The sequence below is a fragment of the Bos indicus x Bos taurus genome, chromosome 14 (assembly GCF_003369695.1).
Source record: "Bos indicus x Bos taurus breed Angus x Brahman F1 hybrid chromosome 14, Bos_hybrid_MaternalHap_v2.0, whole genome shotgun sequence".
Classification (NCBI taxonomy): Eukaryota; Metazoa; Chordata; class Mammalia; order Artiodactyla; family Bovidae; genus Bos; species Bos indicus x Bos taurus.
In genome coordinates, this window is record NC_040089.1 from 76,868,018 (window position 1) to 76,894,648 (window position 26,631).

Below are 26,631 nucleotides of genomic sequence, written 5' to 3' on the forward strand. Positions count from 1 at the left end.
CTGGGAATGCATGCAAATAAAAATAACAGAGTTGGCAAGAGAAGAAGAGGCAGAATCCATTTAAGATTGCTAAATTGCTATCTGTTTTGATAAGGTAATTGGCCAGAAAATTAAATGCACTGTATAGAAGAAAGCTATTTCCTGTACGCTGGTACAGCCAAAGGCCATTTTTATTCAGCAAGCACAGGAATACAAGGAATAAGTAAGTGGATCAAACCAAAAAGAAATTAGAGGAAGAATAAATTCAACAAAAAGAAATAAGATTATTTAAAGTACAGGTTGATATCTGCATTTGAATCTTTGGTATTGAGTATGTATCTAAAAAAATTATCTTTTCCCTGCACCCTCCTTGAGTACATTTCGTTTGTTGAAATCCTTACTTGGGAGAAATTGCAATAAAGTGGGGAAAGCAGCGAATTATGATGCAGGTACAGACACCTGGGTTCTAGTCCTCACTCCACAGCTTAACCAATCAGCTAGCCCGATCTTCAAATGGCCTCATTGCTAAAATGAGAGATTGGATGAAATCGTTCTCTAGTATTCTCTCCAGCTGTAAAATCATGATTCTAAGTCAAGCGCTTCCTCAACATTTCTTAAATAAAGACAGAAGATTAAATTCTGATAGGATTCTTAAATTTACATAGACATCAACAAAGATAACTCAAGGTGAAGAGCCCTAGCCTTTGAAATCCACTTGACTTCCTGGTCTTTCTGAGAGATGACTACTTTACACGTTACTGACACACAGATTCTGTTGGCTCCTTAAATATTGCAAGCGCAGGGGAGTCGTCGGGAAAACGATGAGAGCTGCTGTCCGCAGGGTGGTCCTGATACCACCCCACCCATCTTCTGAAAGCTGCCCTTTCAATAGCACAGCTACGTTGACTTTCTCAGTGGTCATCTGTGAAGGAGCATCTCTGGGCGAGAACTTGAGTGAAATACGAGACGTTGCTGGGACTGAGAGCTCGCAGTCAAGCAACCTGAGGAAGCCTACTGCTTGCACCCTGCCTCCTGATACCGTTTCCTCCCTCTTTGGAGAAGTTATAACTAGGACTAAGTTTCTTTTTTATTTTCTCCACCTGGTTTAGGTGGTTGCTGTTGCAGAATGATAAACATAAAGAGTTGTAGGGAGGAGAGAAAATGCTAGATGGAGGTCCCAAAATTCTTCAAGGAAAATTTGGAGCAATACATTTGAAGGAATTAGATTTAAGTTCCATCTATTGCAACTGTATAGCCTTGGGAAATCACTTAACTTTTTAATATCACCCAGCAGGAATTTTATTGGATAAAATTTAAAAAAAGATCCTAGCACATAATAAATGTATAATTAATGGTAGTTATTGTTATTAAGATTGTTTGTCTTTCTACCAACTAATTACTTTATATCCCTTGCCTCCATTTCAAAAGAGGATTTGGGGGAATTTTTAAAAATAATGAACACAAGTAAGTAAACTGGATGAGGGAATGTAAAGCTAGAAAAACTGACATAAAACATCGAATTAAATCATTTTGAAAATCATCACTTGAGAGGATAGCAGATTTATTTGACTTTTCTTCCAACAGATATGATATCAAGACTTTTATTGGGACTGACAGTTTCAGGAGGTGGTCAGGGTGGAGCTGAAGACCACCAAGAAACATTTTGCAATACAAATGATGGAAACCAGAATGAGAGAAGGCAGAGAGGTGTGTAGTCTGAGCCACCCATCCTATGGGGGGTTAGTCACTGTTCCATCATCCAGCTCCTGGAGATCTTTGGGGCCCGAGATCGAGTTTACATGGTGGTGGGGTTGGGTCCAGAAAGGGAGTTCTTTGATCAACTCATCTCTCAGGGATCCTTTACAGAGCAAGATGCTGTCAGAATGCCCCACGTGGTTGCTGATGGCAGGAGGTATGTGCATGCATTGAGAATAACTCAACAGGGACCTAAAGCCTGAAAAACTTACGCGATCATCCACGAGTAGACTCAAACATTTTAATCACAGACTTTGATTTGGCACACTCTAGGAACAAAGGGGGTGACTGGACAGTGAGGATGCTCTGTGGGACCCCAGAGGACATAGCTCCCAAAGTTTTGCTGAGAAAATCCTATACCAGCACAGTTGACGCGTGGACTAATCGAATATGTGTTACTTGGCAGATCCCTGTCTTTTGACGATGAAAGCCATGTGAGACTTTACAGGAAGATTCTGAAAGGCAAAGATAGTTATACAGGAGAGGTAAGAGCTCAGTTTCCTTCTATTGACTTGGTCTTGAATAGATTTTCTTTTTAAATAAATGAATAGGTTTTATTTGGGGTTGTACGGGGTCTTTGTTGCTGCATGCGGGCTTTCTCTGGTTGCCGTGCGCAGGCTTCTTACTGAGGTGGCTGCTCGTGTTGCAGAGCACAGGCTCTGGTGCGTGGGTTTCAGTGGCTGCGGCGTGCGGGCTCAGCCGTCGTGACTTGTGGGCTCCAGAGCTCGGGCTCAGTGGCTGTGCTGCATAGGCTTCGCTACCCCGCGGCCTGCGGGATCTTCCCGAGGCAGGGTTTGAACCGGTGTCCCCTGCACTGGCGGGCAGTTGAACAGAGTTTCTCAATTTCAACACTATTGGTGTTTTCAGGGGGATGGTTCTTTACTGGAGCGGGTGGGGAGAGGTGTGGGGTATGGCTGTCCTGGGTGCAGTAGGATGCTAAGCCTACCAACCAGGTACCAGGAGACACACCACTAGCAGAGCCTGCCAGATACTGGCGTCTAGTAGCTAGACTAGATACACACCTTCCCAGAGTTGTGACAATTAAAATTGTCCTCAGACATTCTTAAATGGCCCCTCTGGGGCAAAAATCACCCCTGATTGAGAGCCATGTCTCAAGGTAGCAGAGGCCCTCAATGACTGAGCTGTCTGTGGCTGGCACATGACGTTGACAATCAAGTAGGTAAGTGAGTTTGCCACGCCTTCAGTCTTCATGCAGAGCCTGAGCCCCTGTGAGGACGAATGTGTACCCAGAGGCTCACGGTGATGCTTGGGTGTTTGGGGAGACATTTTCTGCCTTGATTCTAGAGGATCCAGGCCAGATGCAGTGTTTTCTCAAATATTTAACCTTATAGTTTGTGTAAAATAGTTATCCATTGTTTAAACTTGGAACTCCCAGTGCTTAGGAATGTGTTAACTTTTCGTTGTTTTGTTTAGGGAAGGAAGGTTGCCAATGCCCCCATGTGGGAAGCCTGACAAAACAGGAAATTTACTTCTTATTGAGCAAGTGACCAAATTTATTTGATGTTTAATGATGAAGGGGCTTTTTTTTTCCTCTTACGGAAAAGTATCGATAGCTCGATCGTACATACTTAAAGTGTAACATCTATATGTATAACATCTTAAGCACAATTAAAAGTTAAATAGCAAATTGAAAAATAGTATTTTCTATCCTCTTGCAGATTTAATGTCTTATTGTACATGTATTTGTTTCTATACAAATTGGTAATTGAGAACTGAGATTTACACAGGGTGGTAGGAAAGGATGGGAAGAATTCACAGACAACATAAATCATGAGACGCTTTAAAAAAACGTCTAGCTTCACTAATGCCCAAAGAAATGCAAATGAAGACAGCCGTATCTTTTCTTTGTCTTTCAAATTGATAGAAAAATTTTAAAAATGCCCAATTTTACTCATTGCTGCTAAGAGTACTAAGAGATTAGCCCTCTTATTCACTGTTGGTAGGGGAAGAATTGTTACAGATTTCTTGAAAAGTAGTTTGAAAGATATATCTAGAACAGAGACTGCACATGAAATTAAAAGACACTTGCTCCTTAGAAGGAAAGCTATGACAAACCTAGACATTGTATTAAAAATCAGAGACAGCATTTTGCTGACAAACGTCCATGTAGTCAAAGCTGTGGTTTTTCCAGTAGTCATGTATGATGTGAGAATTGGACCATAAAGAAGGCTGAGCGCCAAAGAATTGCTGCTTTTGAACTGTGTTGTTGGAGAAGACTCTTGAGAGTCCCTTTAACTAATTTGCATATATTGAAGAATCCTTGCATTCTTGGAGTAAATTCTACTTGATTACGTTGCATGGTCCTTTAAATGTTCTTGGATTTTGTTTGCTAGTATCTTCTTGAGGATTTTTGTGTTTATGTTCATCAGTGATATTGGGCTGTAATTTTCATTTTTTGTGGCATCTTTATCTGGATTTGGCATCAGGGTGATGGTTGCCTCATAGAAAAAATTTGAGAGTGTTCTTCTTTTTGCAATTTTTGGAAGATTTTGAGCATGGTAGGTATTATCTCTTCTCCAAATGTTTGATAGAATTCACCCGTGAAGCCATCTGGTCCTGGACTTTTTTGCTGGAACATTTTAAATGACAGTTTCAATTTCAGTGCTTGTGATCTATCTGTTTATATTTTCTAATTCTTTCTGGTTCAGTCTTAGAAGACTGTACCTTTCCAAGAACTTGTCCGTTTCTTTCAGGTTGTCAGCTTTATTGGCATGTAGTTGCTATAGTAGTTGCTGATGGTCCTTCGTATTTCCATGGTGTCGGTTATGATTTCTCCTTTCTCATTTCTAATTTTATTGAGTTCTCTCCCTTTCTTCTTGAAGAGTCTGGCTAAAGTTTATCAATTTTGTTTATCATCTCAAAAAACTAACTTTTACCGATCTTTGATATTGCTTTCTTCATTTCCATTTCATTTATTTCTGCTCTGACCTTTATGATTTCATTCTTTCTACTGACTTTGGGTTTTCTTTGTTCTTCTTTCTCTAGTTGCTTTAGATGTAAGTTTGGATTGTTTACTTGAGATTTTTCTTGTTTCTTGAGGTGAGATTGAATTGATCTAAACTTCCCTCTTAGAACTGCTTTTGCATCCCATAGGTTTTGGGTCATCATGTTTTCATTGGCATTTGTTTCTAGATATTTCTGTTTCTTTAGTTCTTTAATTTCTGCAGGGATCACCTGGTTATTTAGCTACACACTGTCTAGTTTCCATGTATTTGTGATTTTTTAAAGATTGCTTTACTGTAATTGATTTCTAATTTCATAGCATTGTGGTCAGAAAAGATGCTTGATACAACTTCAATTTTCTTAAATTTTCCAAGGTTTGATTTGTGACCTAAAATGTGGTCTATCCTGAAGAACTGAGACGAAAGTTTATTCTGTTGCTTGTGGGTGGAATGTCCTATAAATATCAATCAAATCTATCCGGTCTATTATGTTATTTAAAGATTGTGTCTCCTTGTTTATTTTCTGTCTAGATGACCCTTCAGTTGGCGTCAGTCTGCTATCAGAGTCCAATACTACTGTTGTGTTACTGCCAATTTCTTCTTTTACGGTTGTTAGCATTTGCTTTATGTATTCAGGGGTTCCTATGTTGGGTGCATAAATGTGTATAATTGTTATATCTTCTTGGATTGATCCTTTTTCAAAAATAATTTAATTTTTACATTTATTTTTTGGCTGTGCTGAGTCTCTGCTGCTGCACAGGCTTTTCTCTACTTGCAGCACATGGGCTCCTCACTTCAGCGGCTTCTCCTGTTGCAGAGTACAGGCTTCAGGGCGCTTGGGTTTCAGGACCCACAGTGCATGAGCTCAGTAGCTGCAGCTCCCGGGCTCTAGAGCGCAGGCTCAGCGGTTGTGACCTACAGGCCTAGTTGCTCCATGGCACGTGGGCTCTTCCCAGATTCGGAATCTGTATCTCCTGCACAGGCAGGCAGATCCTTTACCACTGAGCCATCAGGGAAGCCCTGCCCGACCCTTTTAGCTTCAGCGCTTTCTATATAAGTGAAGAGCTGAAAGCATCCTTCCTCTAATGTCAAGAGCCTCTTCAGTTCAGTCCAGTCGCTCAGTCGTGTCTGACTCTTTGCGACCCCATGGACTGCAGCACGCCAGGCCACCCTGCCTTCACCGGCTCCCGGAGTTTGCTGAAACTCCCGTCTGTTGAGTCGGTGATGCCATCCAACCATCTCATCCTCTGTCGCCCCCTTCTTCTCCTGCCCTCAATCTTTCCCAGGAATCTTTCCCATTGCTCTCAATTTCTTTTATTTCTCCAAAGCTAATAGTGCGATTTCTAATACTGAGTTTCAGTTTTCTGCCTTCTTTGTTGTTGTTTTGTACAGTTTAGCTAGTTTCTATCACAGAGGACAGAGAAATAGGCACAGATGAGGAAAGGGACAAGAAAGGAGGAAAAGGCCCACACTGTTCATGAATATTACAATGTGCTTGTAACTAACTGGATGCCTTGGATGAAAGCAAAGGGCTGTCTTTGTCTTCACATGGTTCGTTGCCTCTTCACACAGGATGGTGTTTTTATTTTTAGTTTTGATGGCATATATTTGTCACAGTAATAGTAAGTGGAATAGGTCTGAGAACTTTTGGACGATTTTCATCTTCTAGTCCTCTAAATGTTGTTAGTGAAATATATCTATAAAAGAGTCACATGGTGATTTAATAGTAACCAGAACAAGAGCAACAGCAATCTAGGTAATATTTTGTACTTCGAAAATCATTTTTCACATACTTTATTACTTTGGTCCTAACAGAAAATCTTTTCTTTGATTTATATTATATATTTTCTTTTTCGATGTTTCTTATGCATTTGCCTGCGTCGGGTCTCAGTCGTGGCACGCGAGATCTTCCCTGCATCACGTGAGATCTTTCTCTGCAATGCACAGACTCTCTCGTGGGGGCACACGGGCTCCAGAGCTCTCAGGCTCAGTAGTTGTGGTGTGTGGGCTTAGTTGCTCTGCGGCAGGTGGGATCTTAGTTCCCAGACCAGGGATCGAACCTGCATCTCCTGCATTGCAAGGTGGATTCTTAACCACTGGACCCCCAGGTTGCTGCTGCTGCTGCTAAGTCGCTTCAGTCGTGTCTGACTCTGTGAGACCCCATAGACGACAGCCCACCAGGCTCCCCTGTCCCTGGGATTCTCCAGGCAAGAACACTGGAGTGGGTTGCCATTTCCTTCTCCAATGCAGGAAAGTGAAAAGTGAAAATGAAGTCGCTCAGTTGTGTCCGACTCTTCGCAACCCCACGGACTACAGCCTACCAGGCTCCTCCATCCATGGGATTTCCTAGGCAAGAGTACTGAAGTGGGGTGCCTCCCCTAAAGGCAATCTTATGAAAGAGAGTTGGTGATCCCCACTTTTCTGGCGCAGAAACTGAGACCTTGCAGTTCAGAGTTGAGTGTAGCCGCTCAGCCTCTCTCATCCAGACCCACTGACCTCAGTCCCCAGCTCTCTCCGTGTTATAGCGGGTTGCCAGGCCAGTTGATGGCACTGTCTTCCTGAGGCTGAGGAGAAACGCCAGATGGGAATTTTCAGTCCGAAGAGTGGACATGGCCAACTCTCGGAAGAGAAATGATGCAGTCAGCCTCAGTGGCCGTCACGTGGGTGTGAAAGCTGCTCATGGGGCTGAATGACCTCACCAGGTGACAGCGGTCCAGAGGAGGAATCTTATTAAACCTGTGATCCCATGAGCTGATCATTTTGTGTCACATTGTACTATTCAAGAAGTTTGAGCATGCATGCTGTTTTTATGCATTTCTAGAATATATATATGTATGTATATTAATCTGTTTTGTTCTTTATGAAACATAGGCAAAAATAAAATTTAGATTAAGAAGATAAAAATATAGTAGACATTCTGACATTTTTTTAGTTTTACTTGTTGTTTTCTAATATGCAACATGAAATCGTCTTCTATATACTCTCCAGCTGTTCGTTATGGCTCAGGGATTCTGTAATTTGTAACCTGTGTTTGAATAATGAGGTTTGTCTGAAGAATTTTTGTCCAGGACACCAGTTACCTTATTTTCTGCATTTTCAATGTATATTCATTTGGTCGTCTTAATGAGCTCTCCATAAGTCTCATTGCACATATTTTGTATTCTTTCCAGTTTTCAGTGGCATGTCTTATTATAATGTTCCACTGAAGACAAATGGTTTAACTTTAAGTAGCCTTGAACCCAGATAAATATGTATGGATCCAGGACCAAATAAATATCTAGTCAGAATCGGAGGACGTGGCATCATGAGTCAGCCACCGACACGCTTGGTCTAGACTTGCAAGGTTTGTGTTTGATTTTCCCTGTGTTTGAGTATTTGGCAAACACATTCATTTATTTTGAGAATTTTATTTTGGGGAAAAATATTTCTCATAGGTCATCTATCTAAATAAACTGAGAGGGGAAAAAAGAAAAATAATTCCTTTACTGGTTTCTTTGATCCAAATCTTCAGAATGCTAAGAGATTGGAGGATGTAATGTTTATGTATGGAATTTGATTTTTTTTCCCCCACAAGAACAAAGACAATAGTTTGTAGGGATTCCCTTATTTATCTTGAGATTTAAAATTTAAAAAAAATACACACCAACTAGAAATTGTTGTTTGAGGTATAGCAAATATACGGGCAGTTTTCTCAATCTCTCTGCTTTGTAGATGAGGAGGGATACAAAATCACAGTGTTTTTTTTTTTTTCCTAGATACATGCTCATTGGTAGGTAACACAGAAAAGGAGTTTGAGAAAAAACAACTGCCCTTTTGTCCCTGTTCTCAGAAAAGTCACTGTGGTTTTCTGCCATTGCACTGAAGTGCAAAAGCTGTAGACTTTGCCAGAATATGTCCCTGAAACCTCAAATAGCTGAATGCACATGTCATATCTCTGCTACAGGCGGAATTGCACTTGTAGGCAGCCAAGTGGCGCAGAGAGGCCTTCTGTGCTCAGAGGAAATGCACCGTGGTGGGTTCTCCCCTGAAGCCCCCTTCTCTATCCATACTGGAGATGTAGGCGTAGTAAGTCCAGAGAAAGCGCTCTTCTTGTTGCTGTTGTTGCTTTGTTTTAATTTTTTAAATTTATTTTTTAATTGGAGGAGAATTGCTTGATAATGATGTGTTGGTTTCTGCCATGTAACAGTGCAAATCAGCCGTAATTAGACATATATCACCTCCCCCTTGCACTTTCCTCCACTCCCGCCACCCCCCGGGTCCTCAGAGAGCGCCAGGCTGGGCTCCCTGTGTTGCACAGCACTTCCCACCGGCTGTCCGTTCTCCGCATGGTTGTGTCTACGTGTCGATGCTGCTTTCTCCCTTTTTGAATTCTCCCACTCTCTCCCTCTCCCAGTGTCCACAAGTCCGTTCCTTACATCTTCATCTCCACTCCTTCCCTGCAAGTAAATAGTTTTATCAACACCATATTTCTAGATTCCATATGTATGCGTGTGTGTGTGCTTAGTTGCTTCAGTCGCGTCCAATTCTCTGCAACCCTAGGGACCATGGCCCGCCAGGCTCCTCTGTCCATAGGATTCTCCAGGCAAGAATACTGGAGTGGGTTGCCATTTCCTGTTCCACCATATATATGCATTAATGTACAATAATTTTCTTTTTCTGGCTTAACTTCACTCTGTGTAATAGGCTCTAGGTTCATCCACCTCACTGGAACGGACTCAAGTTCATTCTCTTTTCATGGCTGGGTAATATTTCACGGTATAGATGCACCATATCTTCTTTATCCATTCATCTGTAGACGGATATCTAGGTAGCTTCCATGTCCTGGCTATGGTAAACAGTGCTGCCGTAAACACTGGGGAGCGTGTGTCTTTTAGAATTGTGGCTGTCTCAGGGTACATACCTAGCAGTGGGATAGCTGGATCATATGGTAGATTTATTCCTAGTTTTTAAAGGAATCTCCTTTCTGCTCTCCACATTGGCTCTATCAGTTTTCATTCCCAACAACAATTTCAGAGGGCTCCCTTTTCTCCACACAGTGAGCTTTCAAAATTCGATGATGTTCATTCCACTTTCCACTCTAACTCATTCTTGGAGTCACAGGGACTCTGTGACATGACCACAATGGGATAAATGCTCACCTAACATTTGCTGGTGGAGTTCACCAGCGACGGCTGCTTCACCTTGTCCTGCTCGTGTGAAAGGGTGTGGGAGCTTTCACTGCTGATGGCAGCACACTGGACAGGTTGGAAAAGAACTCTCATTCGTTAGAGAGTTGAAAGAGAATTGCTATGTTTATCTTTCACTAAAAAGAGTGTGTTTTTTTCCTTTTTCAAAAGTGGAGTTTTAGGCTCACTATATATTTGATGACATGATCTTTGAGTGGCTTATTTGAAGAAGTCATTTGGATTTGATAAGCTGTGATCTTTATAGTTAAGAATGTAATTCTATATATGTGTTTGTGTATATGTGTTTGTTTTATTATTTTATTCTATTTTAATTGCTTACTTTTCTTCTCAGCCTTGGCCAGCTTTTTTACACTGGGTGAAGAACTTTATAGGCAAGCTAGTGATTTGGGGGGTAATCATCACTTGTCAGCTAGGCAGGCCTGGAACCGTTCCTGGGTCATCACCATGGCTGTAGGGTCTTCCATGAAGACTCTTCAAGGGTCATTTCCTGGAATCTCATCAGAGTGCATCTCCCCATCCACAGAGTCCTGGATCTGCACAGTCTTCGAAGGCATATTCTTATCATAAATCAAGGCATATGTGGAGCAAGAGAAGCTTAAGGGCAGAAGAATCACCGCTATCTGTGCTTTAGTGAGTAGATGCCCTTTAACTCACTTTATCCATTTTAAGCCAGATACATTGACTTCATAAGTAGCATTAGATCAATAGGGATCATTTCATCATGGTTAAGGTACCTAAAGTTCCAGAGATCTGAGGGCATGTGGTTATTATTGGATAATGGTGACCTTCATTTTTAACATTTTTATCTGCAATTGTTCCATATAAAAATATATAATTCTCCAAAATATACTACTGTAAAAGATGACTCATACCTTCATATAATAGGAAATAGTAGATAAATCTGTTAATAATGATGGATTAAATAAAATATGAGATTATAGGCAAAAGGGATAAATAAGTGAAGGGATGCTGAATCAGAGATGCAGCAGGCATGGTTAGATATGGGGAATAAATGCACTTGTTCTGAAATTATTGCTTTATAGTTAAGACCAGTATATGGGTAACACTCAGGATAGTCACAAGTGTCTGTCAATTTCATATTTAGCCTGCAACTATTCATTGAAGTTGTTAATTATGGGGAATATAAGGAAACTTAGCAGGCAATAGAATAAAAATAAATAGTGATAATACTTCGAACTAAAAAGCTTCTGCACAGCAAACTACAAAACAAAGCATAGCCCACAAGATAGGAGAGAGTATTTTCAAACCATATATCTGATAAAAGGTCCATCTCCAATATAAAAGAGACTTCTATAGGTCAATATTAAAAAACAAACAAAATAAAAAAACTAGCACAGTTTTAAAAATGGGTTAAGGACTTGAATAGACATCTCTCTACAGATGGCTATTAAGTACATGAAAAGGAGCTCAACATCACTGATCATCAGTGAAATGAAAATCAAAACCACAACATCACCTCACACCTGTTACTAACAAGCAAAAGACAAGTGTTTGTGAGGGTGTGGAGAAAAGGGAATTCTTGTACAGTGGTGGTGGAAACGTGCATTGGTGCAGCTACCGTGGCAAGCAGGGTGCTGGCTTTCGGGTTAGGAGAGGTAGCGCTGGCTGGAAGATGGGTTGAGTCCCAGAGAAGAACAACAGAAGGGAGCGTGGAACCCAGGGAGGCGGTCTGCGGCAGCGGGGACCAGACCAGAAGGATCGGGCACCCAGATAGAGGGGGACAGTAAGGGCTCAGTGCCCAGGAGAGGGGAGAAGGCAATGGCACCCCACTCCAGTACTCTTGCCTGGAAAATTCCATGGACGGAGGAGCCTGGTGGGCTGCAGTCCATGAGGTCGCTAAGAGTCGGACATGACTGAGCGACTTCACTTTCACTTTTCCCTTTCATGCATTGGAGAAGGAAATGGCAACCCACTCCAGTGTTCTTGCCTGGAGAATCCCAGGGACGGAGGAGCCCGGTGGGAGGCTGTCTATGGGGTCGCACAGAGTCGGACACGACTGAAGTGACTTAGCAGCAGCAGCCCAGGAGAGGAGCTTGACACCAGGCCCGCGGTTCCCCAGGGGCAGAGCGTTTGTTTCCACGGTGACTGGGGACCATTGTTGAGAGAACCCACAGAATAGAAGGGCCCAGAGGGATCGTGGCTTGTGTGATTCACGTCTCCTACATTTTCGAATTCTGAAGAGCAGGCACCAGACCTTATTTGCTTTGGAAACCCCAGAGCCTGATAGTCTGCATTTACCAGGCATGCGCTGTTTGAAAGTGAAGCTGGACTGGTCTCCCCCTGCCTTTGTCCCAAGGGTTTCCCTGCTGAAAAAACAAGTCCCCACTGACCTAAATCTCTTAATCATCTGTAGACACTGGGTGGATGTGACAGGAAGGGCTCGAGCTGTCTAGCAGGGTGGATACCAGGGGTTTTCACAAGCAGAAGAAACACCCTGCTCTCTCCTGCTGGCTACTCGTGGACCTCGCTCACTGTCCCTGACCTGATAAAGGATTTTGAATGGAGGGCTGTGATTTGGGTAAGTCCCCTTCTTTCCAGCTTCTGTAAAGTTCCTACAAATCAACTTACTTTGTTTTTGATTGTCTCCCTGAAACAGTCCATGGGGTGCCAAAGAGGTGGACACGACTGAGAGACTGACACTTTCACTGAGAAATTCACGGTTCTTTCACAGGCTGCCTTCCTTGTTCCGTTGGTTTGTGTGAGCAGGAGCTTGTAGGTCGTATTCTAATGTCCATCTCCTCTCTCCACCATGGAGAAACAGACTGATGAGCCAACCCACCAAAACCCCGGCAGTATCATCTTCCGAAGTGCTAGCTTTGAAAAATAGATGTGTATTTATTCATTTACGGCAGCGCCGGGCCTTCACTGAGGCACTGGGGCCAGCTTAGCTGTCTCATGGCGTATGGGGTCTTCCCGAACCAGGGATCGAACCCACGTCCCTGGCATGCCAGGCATGTTATTAATACCATGGAACCACCAGGGAAGCCCTGAATAAAACGACTTCGACAGGTTTACAAATCACGGAACTTTGTTGTGAGCTCCTGAGAGAAAACTACAAATTAGCTGTTTTTCATATGTTTTAACCCTCTCCTGCCATCCTCTGGTGAAATAAGGTATTGTCAACCAGTTTCTAAACAGTTGAATCTTTACCTGAACGTGGTTAACATGAATTGAGTGAAAAGAACACAACTCATTTTATAAAAGATACGTTGTCTCATATTTCCTTTTACATTTCTTCTTTTATTACTTTTATGAAATCGTTTATATTTTTCTAATAGAGAAAAAAGATTTATCCTGAATAACGATATCAATTTCCTCCTTAATCATTGTCTAATATCCATTTAGATTGTCTTGTATTATTATTTGTCCTGAGTTTTTTATCTAAATATTTTCTCTCTTACCCTTTCTCCCTGTCTCCTGGTGGTTATGTGACTGTTTACTATTATCTTTGCTTGCATATTTTAAAAAGGGTTGTCAAAAAAGATTTACTTTGCATGATATAAGGTTGATAACTATATTTCAAGGAGTTTAATATTTGATTGATATAATCTGAATAATAGAAATCATGCACATGTGAGCTATATTTTTTCATTCTATTGCTTATCATAGCATTATTTATTAAAATACATCATATAACAATGTAATGGTGAATAGCCTTTAAGTGCACAAGCTTCTGGAAAGTTAAAACACTTAAGCTACAGTGAAAACATCTTCAACTGGATATGTGGAATAATTACTGATTTGTGTTTGAAATTTTTTTTTTATTGAAGTGAAGAAGTTTCACTTTCAAAAAAGCACTTTAACCAAGAGTTAAATTCATAGAGAAAGGCTCTGAAACCTGAAACATGGACTGATCTGAATCTGGAGATGACGCATCAATTCCCCAGGGCTCCACAAACTGAGAGGCTCAAAGCAACAGAAATGTGCTCTGGAGACCAGAGTCCGAAGTCCGGGTCCCGCGGGTTTGATTCCTCGTGGAGGTTCTCGGGGAATCGGCTCCGCGCCGCTTTCCTGGCTTCCGGTGGCTGCTGGCAACGCTTGGCGCTCCTTGGCCTGGGGCCGCCCTCCGGCTTCTGCCTCCCTCCTCACACGGCTTCTCTCTCTGTGTGTCTCTCTCTCGTTCTCTGTCTTTTATAAGGACACCCATCACCAGATTTACCGCCTTAATTTAGGATGATCTCATCTCTGGATCTTTGCCTTGATTATATTTTAAAAGACTCTTAATCCAAACAAGATCATGTTCTGAAGTTCTGCTTGGCCTCGTGTTTTAGGGTCACCATTCAACCCACTACAGATGGAAATCAGCACCTGTGTCTGTGGCTGAGGTCACACGTGGGGTCCTCCGTTAGATCTGCCTTCCTAAAGCATCTTCCTCTTTCTGTTGCCGGTGGCCCTGGCCTTGGGGCCCCACTTCCAGTCTTTCAGGAAATGGTGCTCTGAGTATTATTAACTAGTGGGTTTGTTTGAAGCAATGTTCTATGGAATTGTCCCAATTCTATAAAATTGCATAATTCCATTCTATTTCCTAGTGTATCAATTCAGGGAAAGGGAACAGTTAAATGTAAAATTATAACATAAAATTTATAAGTAAAAATATTAAAACCATAGATTGTAGAAGGTGATTTGCTAAAGATAAACTTCAAATTTGACTCTCAGCTTTCTAGGAGTCAGTTCAAAGAAGAAAACAGGTACATGCTTCACAGTCCCTGTAAAATTAAAGCAAATTAATTTTAATTAGTTGCTTGGAAAGAGCACATTCATTCCTGACTCTGGGACTCAAAAGAAAATTTCTTGTGGGATCTCCGCAGAGGACGTGCCGTGTAATTAGCAAGTGCAATACGATTGGCAGCATCTTTAGAGTAAACGCAGTGAGAAGTTTCAACAAGTTTCTTGTTCATGATGGCCCTTAATATAAACCAGTGGGTGATTTGGTGAAGATAGTTCCTGGGATCTCCAAAGCTCCAGGTACCGAGCTCAAATGTTTGTCTGGGTTGCTGGAGAGAGGGATTGTGAGACAATCAAAAGGAAGGGATATCTCACATGCCTTCCAAGTGATACTGCAAATATATTGCTTCTCAGCGTGATTTTGGCTTGTGCTGTACGGCAGTGACAGCAGGCTGCTACAGAGCCTGGAGGATGGCGTCCTGCAGGGTCAGCTGTGTGTGCTCCAGCCGGCCGTCAGAGGGGCAGCCAGTCTGGCACCTGCCCCAGGGAAGGAGGGTGAGGGCACCGCCTTGGGGGCCGCACAATTTCCTCCAGGAGCCAGTGTCTGCTGCAGGGCCCGAAGGGGCTTCCCAGGCGGCTCAGTGGTAAAGCATCCACCTGAAAATGCAAGAGACGCAGGAAGATCCCCTGGAGGAGGGCATGGCCACCCACTCCAGTACTCTGGCCTGGGGAATCCCATGGACAGAGGAGCCTGGTGGGCTACAGTCCATGGGGTCACAAAGAGTTGGACTCCACTTAGCGACTGAGCACGCACCCAGTCCCCCAAGGAAAGGGCATCCAGAACCACTGAAGCTCCATAGCAAAACGATAGCGGTGATTTTATATTTGAAAACTCTTTAGATGTTTATGGCGAAATACTTACTGCAGATGTGAAAACATTTCAGCAAAGTTTCACAGAACCTTTACTATTAAAGTTTTTTTTTTCTTGGTGTAACTTCTGAATATTCATTGGAAGGACTGATGCTGAAGCTGAAGCTCCAATACTTTGGCCACCTGATGTGAAGAACTGATTCACTGGAAAATATCCTGATGCTTGGGAAAGATTGAAGGCGGGAGAAGGGGCGACAGAGAATGAGATGGTTGGATGGCATCACCGACTCAATGGTCATGAGTTTGAGTAAACTCCTGGAGCTAGTGATGGACAGGGAAGCCTGGCGTGCTGTGATTCATGGGGTTGCAAAGAGTCGGACATGACTGAGTTAGTGAACTGAATTGAATTGAACTTCTAAAATAAATGAGCATAAAAAAACTATTTCTAGGGATTCCCCTGGTGGTCCAGTGGTTAAGAATCCGCCTTCCAAGGCAGGGGTCTCAGATTCGATCCCTGGTCAGGGAAGTAAGACCCCATATGCTATGGGGCAAGTAAGCCCACAAACAGGAACTCGAGAAACTCCAAAGAGCTACTGAGCCCTCGGACTGTAGAGCCTGTGAGCCTCAGTCAGGAGTCCAGGGGCTGCAACACAGACCCTCAGGGTCAAAACTTAAAATATATATCTCTATATATCTAAACAAATAAAACACATCATTAATTATGCCTTATGGCATTTATTCAAGAAATATTTAAGAAGTTATTTCTAGAGTAATAGTAAATTAACATACCATGTAGACAAATAACTTTATGCTAGTTAAAAGCTGGGAATCATCTGACCAAAACAACGACTTTGATTCTAAAAGATCACTAGCCCTTCTTTCCAATAGATACCAGACAGCAGTCTCATCTGTTTATCGAAATCATACCTAGCTAGTGGCAACATAACCTTTTATTCTGCATTTTTAAAAAGTGACAGCCTATGGCTTTATTTTATATAGGATTCCATACTAGGTATTAACACGTTTTCTTGATAAAATAAATGATCTAGCGACAGATAGAAGGTAAACTCCTCTCAGTGGCAAGGAAAAAAAATCTTTGTTTTAGCAAAAGAGCAAGCACATTTTTGTTTTGGCCACCTCATGCCATAGCAGGACCAGAGAAAAGCCAGTTTCACTTGCTTGCCATCACTGCAAAGGTTTGAGATGCGTGAGAGGGGTTGTCATTTTTAGGCTGGGTACTTGACCACATGCATCTTTGTGTGTGCATGCCAACTCTTTGTGACCCTATGGACTGTAGCCCGCCAGGCTCCTCTGTCCATGGGATTCTCCAGGCAAGAATACTGGAGTGGGTGGCCATGGCTCCTCCAGGGATCTTCTTGACCCAGGGATTGAAGCCTTGATTCTTATGTCTCCTGTGTTGGCAGGCGGGTTCTTTGCCACTAGCACCATCTAGGAAGCCCACGCCTCTGGTCCCCTTGAACGCCAGCACCTCCAGCATTTGAAAACTGGGCGAGAGCCTGGAGCAGGGGGCACTGCTCAGGGTCTGAGGGGCCGTCCAGGGAGTCGGCTTGCGGGGTTCTGTTGGATGGTTCTCCTGTGAATCCAGAGGCAGAATTCTGCTTGTTCTTCAGTTCAGTTCAGTTCAGTTGCTCAGTCTTGTCCGGCTCTTTGGGACCCCATGGACTGCAGCACGCCAGGCCTCCCTGTCCATCACCAACTCCCGGAGCTTGCTCAAACTCCTGTCCATTGAGTCGGTAATGCCATCCAACCATCCATTCTCTGCCGTCCCCTTCTTCTCCTGCCTTCACAGCCTCAGGGTCTTTTCTAAGGAGTCAGTTCTTTGCATCAGGTCCATCTGAAGTTAGATTCATGCCTCCGGCAGTGCTTCTGGTGCTAACTCGGTGTGGCAGCTCTGGCCGCGGTTTAGAGCAACTTCAGAAGAGCCCTGTGCCAGGGCTGGCTTTGGATTGAGAGTGATCAGTGCTGTGCAGTCCTAGGTGCTGTGCATTTGCAGGACTTCTGTGCTAAGGACATTTATGCCACAGTAAATGCCTCCTACTCAGTGTGGGTTAGGGACAAGCCGGATACTGACAAGGGGTGGGTGGTATGGGAGACAGCATTTTATGGCCTTTTAGGAAAGATCTGTGCTCAAAACAGAAACACAAAGCCTAAGGGAAGGGAGTCAAGGACAGGTCACTTCTCCGCACACACCCCGCTGTCCCTGAGGAAACCAAAGGACTCTCTTTCCCCAATCAGAGCGAGTCTGAAGCAAACCTGCGCTCTGCAGTGGGGAAGGCGCCCCAGGGTGAATGATGAATCCCAGCTGGGGTTGAGGTTTTCATTAGTCTAGGCTCCTGCCAAGACAGGGGCCCTGGACTGGTACTTTTCCAATGGCTGGCTGGTCTCCACTGGGGTCCCCAACAAAGCAGGAGACTCCACCAGCTGGGGGAGGCGTGCTCACTACTGCCCGGAGGCAAAGCCGGGGAGGAAGCTGGCTCTATGGAGGTGTGACTGTGTGCAGAAGCCACTGTGATGTGCCCGTGAGCGGAAGTCTTCTGAGTGAACCCTGCTTGCCCCTAGTGGGAATTATTCTCCATGAAAGACCAGTATCATAGGAGCAACTGCTTTCTATGTCCAGATATGGGTGTTTCTGAAAATAGGCTTTCTTTAAAGTCTTAAATAAAGAAAAACAAACAAAAAACCAAAACTTTGTAGCTGCTGGATGGAAATGAAAAAAAGAGGCAAAAATTAGTCCAGAAGGATCCTCAAAATTCCTATTTAGTCAAACCTTCAAGAAGGAAAAAAACCTTATGAACAAAACTTTATCAGAAGCCTTTATGTAATTGATAGATTGAAATATGTTTCAGACCTTAGAAAATCAGCCTTTGATATATTACCTCTGTTGGAATGTACACATGTACATGAGAGAACTTTCACAACTGTGATAGCCAATCCAAACAAGTAGAGGAACACATTTCATTTAGAAGCAAGCATCTATTTACAATGTTGTAAAGCTTAGACAAGGTTTTCAACAATAATAAAGCATAATTTACTGTATGATCTTGTTAATACATATTTTAATAAAAGTAAAATTTAATTTTTTTAACCAATGACATTTTACTGTTAATAAATAAAACTTAAATTTCTTAAAAAATTTTATCTTTAGTATACCCTTTTGAAATCACTGCATTTTCCATAAAGTATCTATCAATAGCATATTGGTTGGCCAAAAGTTCCTTTGAGTTTTTCTGTAATATTACAAACTTTTGGGCCAACCCAATAGTATCTGCAAACAATTTTAAAGTATATAAAAACACAAATACATTTACTGATTAAAAACTAGATAAGAAAGTTTGGGGACCATTCATTTAAGCTATCAAATGAGTATTTCTAACTATTAGCACACTCAGATTTAACTTTTCAATATTATTGAATATTCTGAGTTCTGCTTTAAATTCAGGAATGCAACCTTACAGAGTCAAATTCAGAAGAAAGGCCAATAAAATCCACAAATAATTTTGCTATTCCTGACAAATTTTCCCCTGAAAGACTGAAAGTATATAATTGTGGACAATAGCCTAATCTAGAATTAATTCATCAAGAAGAAAAACGGGGGACTTCCCTGAACACAGGTTCGATCCCTGGTCCGGGAAGATCCCACGTGCTGTGGAGCAGCTACTGAGCCGTGGGCCCCAGAATAAGACAAGCCCCTGCAGAGACAAGCTCTCAAACAGCAAGGGAGACCCAGCACAGCCATCAGTAAATGAAAGAAGGACAATGAGAAATGGCATTTCTTTGCAATGTTCAAGTTAATAGTTTAGACTTAGGAAGAGAATTGCTTCTTTAAAAATGGGAAAGACCACCACTGGCCTCAGGATAACATGGTAGATATTATAACCAAAGAGGCCAGAGTTGAAGCTTAAGATTCACAACAATTGTTACATAGTTTTGAAGGCAGAATATCACCTTGTTGGTTAATTAACATCATTTTCTTCCAGCCTTCTCTCTCTATAAAACATTATTTAAAAACTTTTTCTTGAAAAAGCTGGGTCTTATGGTTTTTAGTTTTTGGGCCACTTCCATCCTATGCTCCATAGTGTCTGCAAGAATTTTCACTGCTACCAACAGTGCTGGAGGCTCCCTTTTCTCCTGTCTCCATCATTTTCTATTTGTAGACTTTTTGATAAGGACCATTTATTTTTACTTTCGAAATTCTGCACTACCGTAGTAGCTTTCACACTGGAAGCTCTGCCTGTGGTTTCTTTTCTTTCAATTCGTCTTCTGCATCTCACACACACACACACACACACTCCGTATTTCTGAAACACAGATCTTAATTGTGGCATCAGGGTGCTAAAAATGCTTGAAAAAAGGCCTCCAATGAGCCACTGAACACGTCCAAGCTCCAAGTAGAGTCTTCGTGCCATCTTTCGAAGATCAAAGCCACCTTCCGGCCCTGTTCCCTGATGGCTCTGACTGTGGTCACACGGCGCCTCCCCGTTCTGAAACCCCCTGCCGGCTGCAGTGCCCTGGGCGCGCTGCGCAGCCTCGGCGAGGGCCTCTTCCTCCTCGCCTGACTCGGCGTGAGTCTGCACAGGTGCGCTGCCCTGTCTAACCCTGCTGCGGGACACGCATCTGAGTTATCATGAAAACGAAAGCTGAAGGAGGTTCATGTCTCACCGCTTGGATCCTAAACAGCAGGGGCTCTTGGCTGGCCCCCGTACGTCTGCGGAGCCCCCCTTACACAGTCACGAGTATCTCAGGAGAACAGTGGGCGCTTCTGTATCTTCATTCAGCTCACGACTCGATCTGACACATGACGCTTCCTCCTTTTCCTTTTTTAATGGAATTTTACTGTTTATTCTCCAGATTACAGTGGACATACACGCTCATTGTACAAATCTATAAACTGCAAAGAGAAAGCCAAATTGCTTATAGTAACAACAACCAGAGATATCTACAGTTCAAATTGCCGTACTTTATATGTACACTCTGTTTCACAGTATTTTTTTTTCTATTTTTAGATTGTGAAAATTTTCTCTTTTGAAACATTCTTCCATACACTTTTTAAAATGACTGCATGTTGCTTTATCAGGTAGATAAGATCATCACGTGTTTAGCCATGATAGACTCTACTTTTGAGTGTATAGGTTGTTTCCAAAACTTTGTTATTATAAATAAAAATACAATGAAAATATTTGTAGCATCCTTCTTTCTACATTTGTCCTTGGGATGAATCTTCAGGATAGAATTGAGGGATCAAAGGGCGTGCACTTTTTATTTTCTAGACATTCTCTATAAATTGATACCTCCTTGCCAAAATATTGGGTACTGGTAGTTTAAAAAGAATCTACTCAAATTGGTAAAAAAAAAAAAAAAAAAGGTGCCTTGAACTGCTTTTTTACTTTTCAGCTGCAGATGATTCCAACGGTGAACTGGAGGGTAGAGAACAGAACTAGGCACACGCATGCAAGGATAGATAGTGTGTTGCACTAGGAAGGGCTGCCTGACCTCCCCATCCGGGGTGAGCCCGTGCCAGCCTGCCCTGAAGGACCGCAGTCTGACCGTTCACGACCTTCTGCTTGAGGCAGAGGCAGGGGCAGACTTCACTTGCGCCCACGTTTCCGTGAGCCGACGTACGGACGACAGAATGACATCCACCTTTCTGTTCCTGTGAGTGGCTGCTCTCAGCCAATTCTGTGGCTCTGATTGCTCGTTCGTGCTTTCAAGGAGCCTGCAGTCAAGTGGCTTTGCTCAAACTTGGGAAGCTGTGGAGTCTCATAGGTACTTTCTTATGCAAAAAGGGCAAAATTTAAAGACTCATTTATGATAGCTAATGGGCGGTGGGCGCACCAGGTGGGGATGGGTGCAGGGGTGGGGAGGGCATAATAGCTAACAACTTCTCACATTGCAATGAAAATACCAATTGTTTGCTTTTCTATTTTACCTTATTTTTTTATTTAATTTTATTGACAATTGTTTCGGTCATCAATATTTTCTTTTTAAAACATAGTGTAATTCTGCCACTGTATTTCTATTCTCATCCATTCAATTCGCTTAGCTTACCTTGTTCCAGGTACTATGATCAGCATGGCAGCCGCAGAGAGGACTCGCCCTGCTCTTTGCTGCGTTCCTACCTGTCCAGGAAGGAAATGGGCATGACTGGGGTAAAAATCACATGGATTCAGTGGGCAGTAAGTAGAGTGATTGCTAAGTCAATTCAATTGTGTCCGACTCTTTGTGACCCCATGGACTGTAGCTCGCCAAGCCTCCCTGTCCATCACCAACTCCTGGAGTTTACCCAAATGCATGTCCATTGAGTCGGTGATGCCATCCAACCACCTCATCCTCGGTCATCCTCTTCTCCTCCTGCCCTCAGTCTTTCTCAGGATCAGGGTCTTATTTCAAATGAGTCAGCTCTTCACTTCAGGTGGCCAAAGTATTAGACAGGGATACCTAGTCCTAGAAGAGCAGATTACAGTAATAACTCTGACCACTAGATGGCGCCATAAGGCACTCATACGTTAATCTTTGGGAAGTCGAGTTCAAACTGAAGCTTGAGGTTGAAAAAATTGATTAAAGAAAAGGCGTGGTTTCTAAAGTCTACATTTTTTCACCTTTGTAAAAATCTTCATATATTCCTCAAAACTAATGGATTCTAGACATGAATTTCCAGAGTTAGGTAAGAAAGGCATCTGGTGTGGATATGAGACTTTATGCTTGCTGAGCGGGAAGAACAGAGAGGCATGCTCTGCAGAGGGCAGCTGACATGCAGAACAGCCAACTGCGATCACCGCTCTCTGTTGCTGGACTTACGATAGTGCCAAAATTTAGTGACAGGCTTGTGGGACAAGAGACAACTGAACAGATAGAGAAAATAAGAGCAATACCTGTGGAATTAATAGAAATACATGCTAGTACAGTGTGTGTGTGTGTGTGTGCACTCAGTTGTGTCCAATTCTGTAACTGCATGGTTTGTATTAAGAAGAGGTGGCAAGAATACACAGAAGAACTGTACAAAAAAGATCTTCATGACCCAGATAACCACGATGATGTGATCACTCACCTAGAGCCAGACAGCCTGGAATGCGAAGTCCAGTGGGCCTTAGGAAGCATCACTACCAACAAAGCTAGTGGAGGGGATGGAATTCCAGTTGAGCTATTTCAAATCCTAAAAGATGATGCTGTGAAAGTGCTGCACTCAATATGCTAGCAAATCTGGAAAACTCAGCAGTGGCCACAGGACTGGAAAAGGTAAGATTTCATTCCAATCCCAAAGAAAGGCAATGCCAAAGAAGTTTCAAACTACTGCACAATTGCACTCATCTCACACACCAGTAAAGTAATGGTCAAAATTCTCCAAGCCAGGCTTCAATAGTACATGAACCGTGAACTTCCTCATGTTCAAGCTGGTTTTAGAAAAGGCAGAGGAACCAGAGATGAAATTGCCAACATCCGTTGGATCATTGAAAAAGCAAGGGAGTTCCAGAAAAACATCTACTTCTGCTTTATTGACTATAAATCAATATAGTGACTATAAATCAATAGGATCACAATAAACTGTGGAAAATTCTAAAAGGATGGGAATACCAGACCACCTGACCTGCCTCCTGAGAAATCTGTATGCAGGTCAGGAAGCAACAGTTAGAACTGGGCATGGAACGACAGACTGGTTCCAAATCAGGAAAGCAGTATGTCAAGGCTGTATATTGTTTCTCTGCTTATTTAATTTATATGCAGAGTACATCATGCAAAATGCCAGGCTGGATGAAGCACAAGCTGGAATCAAGATTGCCAGGAAAAATATCAATAACCTCAGAGACACAGATGATACCATTCTTATGTCAGAAAGCAAAAAAGAACTAAAGAGTCCCTTGATAAAGTGAAAGTGGAGAGTAGAAAAGTTGGCTTAAAGCTCAACATTCAGAAAACTAAGATCATGGTACCCTGTCCCATCACTTCATGGCAAATAGATGGGGAAACAATGGAAACAGTGAGAGACTATTTTTTTGGGCTCCAAAATCACTGCAGATGGTGACTGCAGCCATGAAATTAAAAGACGCTTGCTCCTTGGAAGAAAAGTTATGACCAACCTAGACAGCATATTAAAAAGCAGAGACATTACTTTACCAAGTTCCGTCTAGTCAAAACTATGGTTTTTCCAGTTGTCATGTATGGATGTGATAGTTGGACTATAAAGAAAGCTGAGTGCCAAAGAATTGATGCTTTTAAACTGTGGTGTTTGAGAAGACTCTCGAGAGTCCCTTGGGCTGCAAGGAGATCAAACCAGTCAATCCTAAAGGAAATCAGTCCTGATATTCATTGGAAGAACTGATGTTGAAGCTGAAACTCCAATATTTTGGCCACCTGATGCGAAGAGCTGACTCATTTAAAAGCTGACTCATTTAAAACGACCCTGATGCTGGGAAAGATTGAAGGCAGGAGGAGAAGGGGACAACAGAGGATGAGATGGTTGGATGGCATCACTGACTCAATGGACATGAGTTTGGATAAACTCTGAGAGTTGATGATGGACAGCGACGCCTGGCATGCTGCGATCCATGGGGTCACAAAGAGTCGGACAAGACTGAGCGACTGAAGTGAACTGAACTGATGGATTGTCGCCCATCAGGCTCCTCTGTCCATGGGATTTTCCAGGCAAGAATGCTGGAGTGAGTTGCCATTTCCTTCTCCAGGGGATCTTTCCAACCCGTGGATTGAACCTTCTTCTCTTGCATCTCCTGCATTGGCGGGTGGATTCTTTACCACTAGCACCAGCTGGGAAGCCCATGATAGTTCAAAGGATGGATTAATTCTGCCTTGGAGCTTCCGTAGGAAGGCTGCTCAGAGGAGGTGACTATAAGCGAAGTCCTGAAAGATGAGTAGGGGCAGTTGTCACGCTTGTGTGCTGCTTAGTCACACAGTCCTTTCAGACATTTCCACCCCCACCCACTTTGGGCTGTAACCCGCCAGGCTCCTCTGTCCATGGATTCTCCGGGCAATAACACTGGAGTGGGTTGCCATTTCCTCCTCCAGTGCATCTTCCCGACTCAGGGATGGAACTCACATCTCCTGCAATGCAAATGGATTCTTTACCCACTGAGCCATCAGGGAAGCTGAATAAGGGCTTGCAACCTATCAAAAAGAAGAAAGGAGACTCCAGGAAGAAGAAATACGTATGTAACAGCACTATGTGAGAGAGCAGAGTGAGCCAGGGTGAAAATGGGGAGGAGGCAGGCGGTGGGTCGCGACGGGAGGTGGGCCCGGAGGCCAGGCTGCAGCTGGAATGTGAGGAACCGGACACCATGCTGAAAAATGCGTGAGGTAATTTTTGGCGTTGGCAATGGGAAAAAAGTTTACTTTGTCCATTTAAAAACAGCACAGCGATTAATGACTTCCTGGGGTGAACAGTTTTTGTCTGGCTTCTGGTGGAATCGGCCCTTCTGAGGTTCTCACATAGACACTACAGTCAGAGAATTCTTCGGAAGGGATGCTGCTGCCTCAATTACTGTGGCAGATAGGAGGGTTTCAAAGACAAGAGCAGATTTCCTGACTGCTCAGTGGAGTTATTCTAGGAGACACACAGGCAGATAGTACAGCGGGTTCAGAGCAAAATTTTGGCTTCAGAGTGCCTGAGTTTGAATTCTGACTCCACCATAAGTAAGTTGGTAATCCCTTAAAAACTTCCAGTCTCTTCATCTGTGAAACAATGTGAAAATAATACTAGTCACCTCATGGGGCTGTATAGCTACTGAGACCACGCTTATAAAGCATTTAACTCAGTACCTCCAGCACAGGGAAACACCCGTAAATATTAGCTAACAAAAGTCCAACTATTATCTAAGATCATGGAGCCTGAGTCTGTCATGGTTCCACTTGAGAGCTGCCTCATTAGAAATTCATTGAGGTTAAAAGCGAGTCTTGTTTCCTGGGACCCTATTAAATATTCCTTCCCAGGCTTTATATGACGGAAGCTCAGTGACGGATGAGCAACAGCTATCTGTGCGTCTGCCACTCTGAGACCCTGAAGTCATTAAGACCATAAATCTGAACACACGTGGTTTTCTCTCAATTATTTTTGTGACAGTTAAGATCTTTGAAACTCACATTTTTGGTTATTGTGAAGCAGAAAGATTGGAGGAACTTTGAAGAGGCCGTTACTCTTGTCATCATGAAAATGAAAGAATGAAATGAGCTAAAATGTGGATGTTAGTGGAGAGTCAAATGTACATCCCTACGCAGCGTGGCTTAGAAGATGCAAAGAAGAGTTGTAGTCAGGGAAGTGGAAGGCGCTGGATGTAAAAGGCCCCAGGAGAAGAGCTTTGAAAGAAATGGCTGGTAAGAACAGCTATTAATCTCTGCTTCTCCTCTCTCAGCAGGACTGGAAGATAAGATGGCGTGGGGAAGGACAGGCTGATTATCTAGTTTAGCAGACCCATGGCATTGACAACTTCTAGAGACCAGGCCTAGACACTGTGAATGTTTAACAAAGGAAACACAACAGAAAATGCAGAAAACATCTTTGTTAAAAGGGGTAAGAGGCACCTCTTCTCATTTTACCAAGAAGGGGAAGATCTTTTTCATTTAGCTCATCTCTGCTCACCGCAGAGTGACCACAGACAATGGGAGGGATGCAATTATGTGCAGAAGCCACAGAGAATTGAGAAATTTCATGAAAAAACAATGATGCTGACTTAGAAAATCACCTCACCCCAAACTGTTGATTTGACTCTGGGGACTGTGGAAATGAATTATTCTCATATGTGATGCTTCTGTGGAGGACCTGGAAGGTTTGTACTTGTATTTCTGAGGTCTGCTGGGGATAGTGTTGGTACAATACACATTTTTTCTGTCTCTCTCTCAGTCCCTTTACTGTTTCAGTAGGATTTCAAGGAGAACAATACAACATTAGAAACAAAACTAATGAATGACTAAATTAACACGCGTATATTTCAACTTTTATCTACTAGATCTTAAAGACCTTAAGGGCAAAAAATGTCATGGTGTTCCCACAACATCTTATAACTGCTCCTAATGGACAGAGAAGCCTGGCGTGCTGCAGTCCAGGGGGTTGCAGAGAGTCAGACACGACCGAGCGACTGAGCTGAACTGAACTGAATGTGGCCTTGGGTAAGCCATGTAAGCTGTCAGTGCCATGCCTTTACTGACTGTAAATGTGAATAATAGTAGTT

At 42.9% G+C, this 26,631-nt stretch overlaps 1 protein-coding gene across 1 annotated transcript in view; it reads left to right on the forward strand.

Annotated features, from left to right (window-relative positions):
• The window catches only part of PSKH2 (protein serine kinase H2), a 38,073-nt gene extending 18,057 nt beyond the window's left edge, over positions 1–20,016 (forward strand). The window contains 10 exon segments of the mRNA XM_027560653.1: positions 1,564–1,598; positions 1,601–1,690; positions 1,693–1,916; positions 1,918–1,949; positions 1,951–2,112; positions 2,114–2,219; positions 10,215–10,263; positions 10,266–10,371; positions 10,373–10,513; positions 19,965–20,016. Of these exon segments, the coding sequence (XP_027416454.1) occupies positions 1,564–1,598; positions 1,601–1,690; positions 1,693–1,916; positions 1,918–1,949; positions 1,951–2,112; positions 2,114–2,219; positions 10,215–10,263; positions 10,266–10,371; positions 10,373–10,513; positions 19,965–20,016 (997 nt within the window).
• Positions 20,017–26,631: the final 6,615 nt, after the last annotated feature.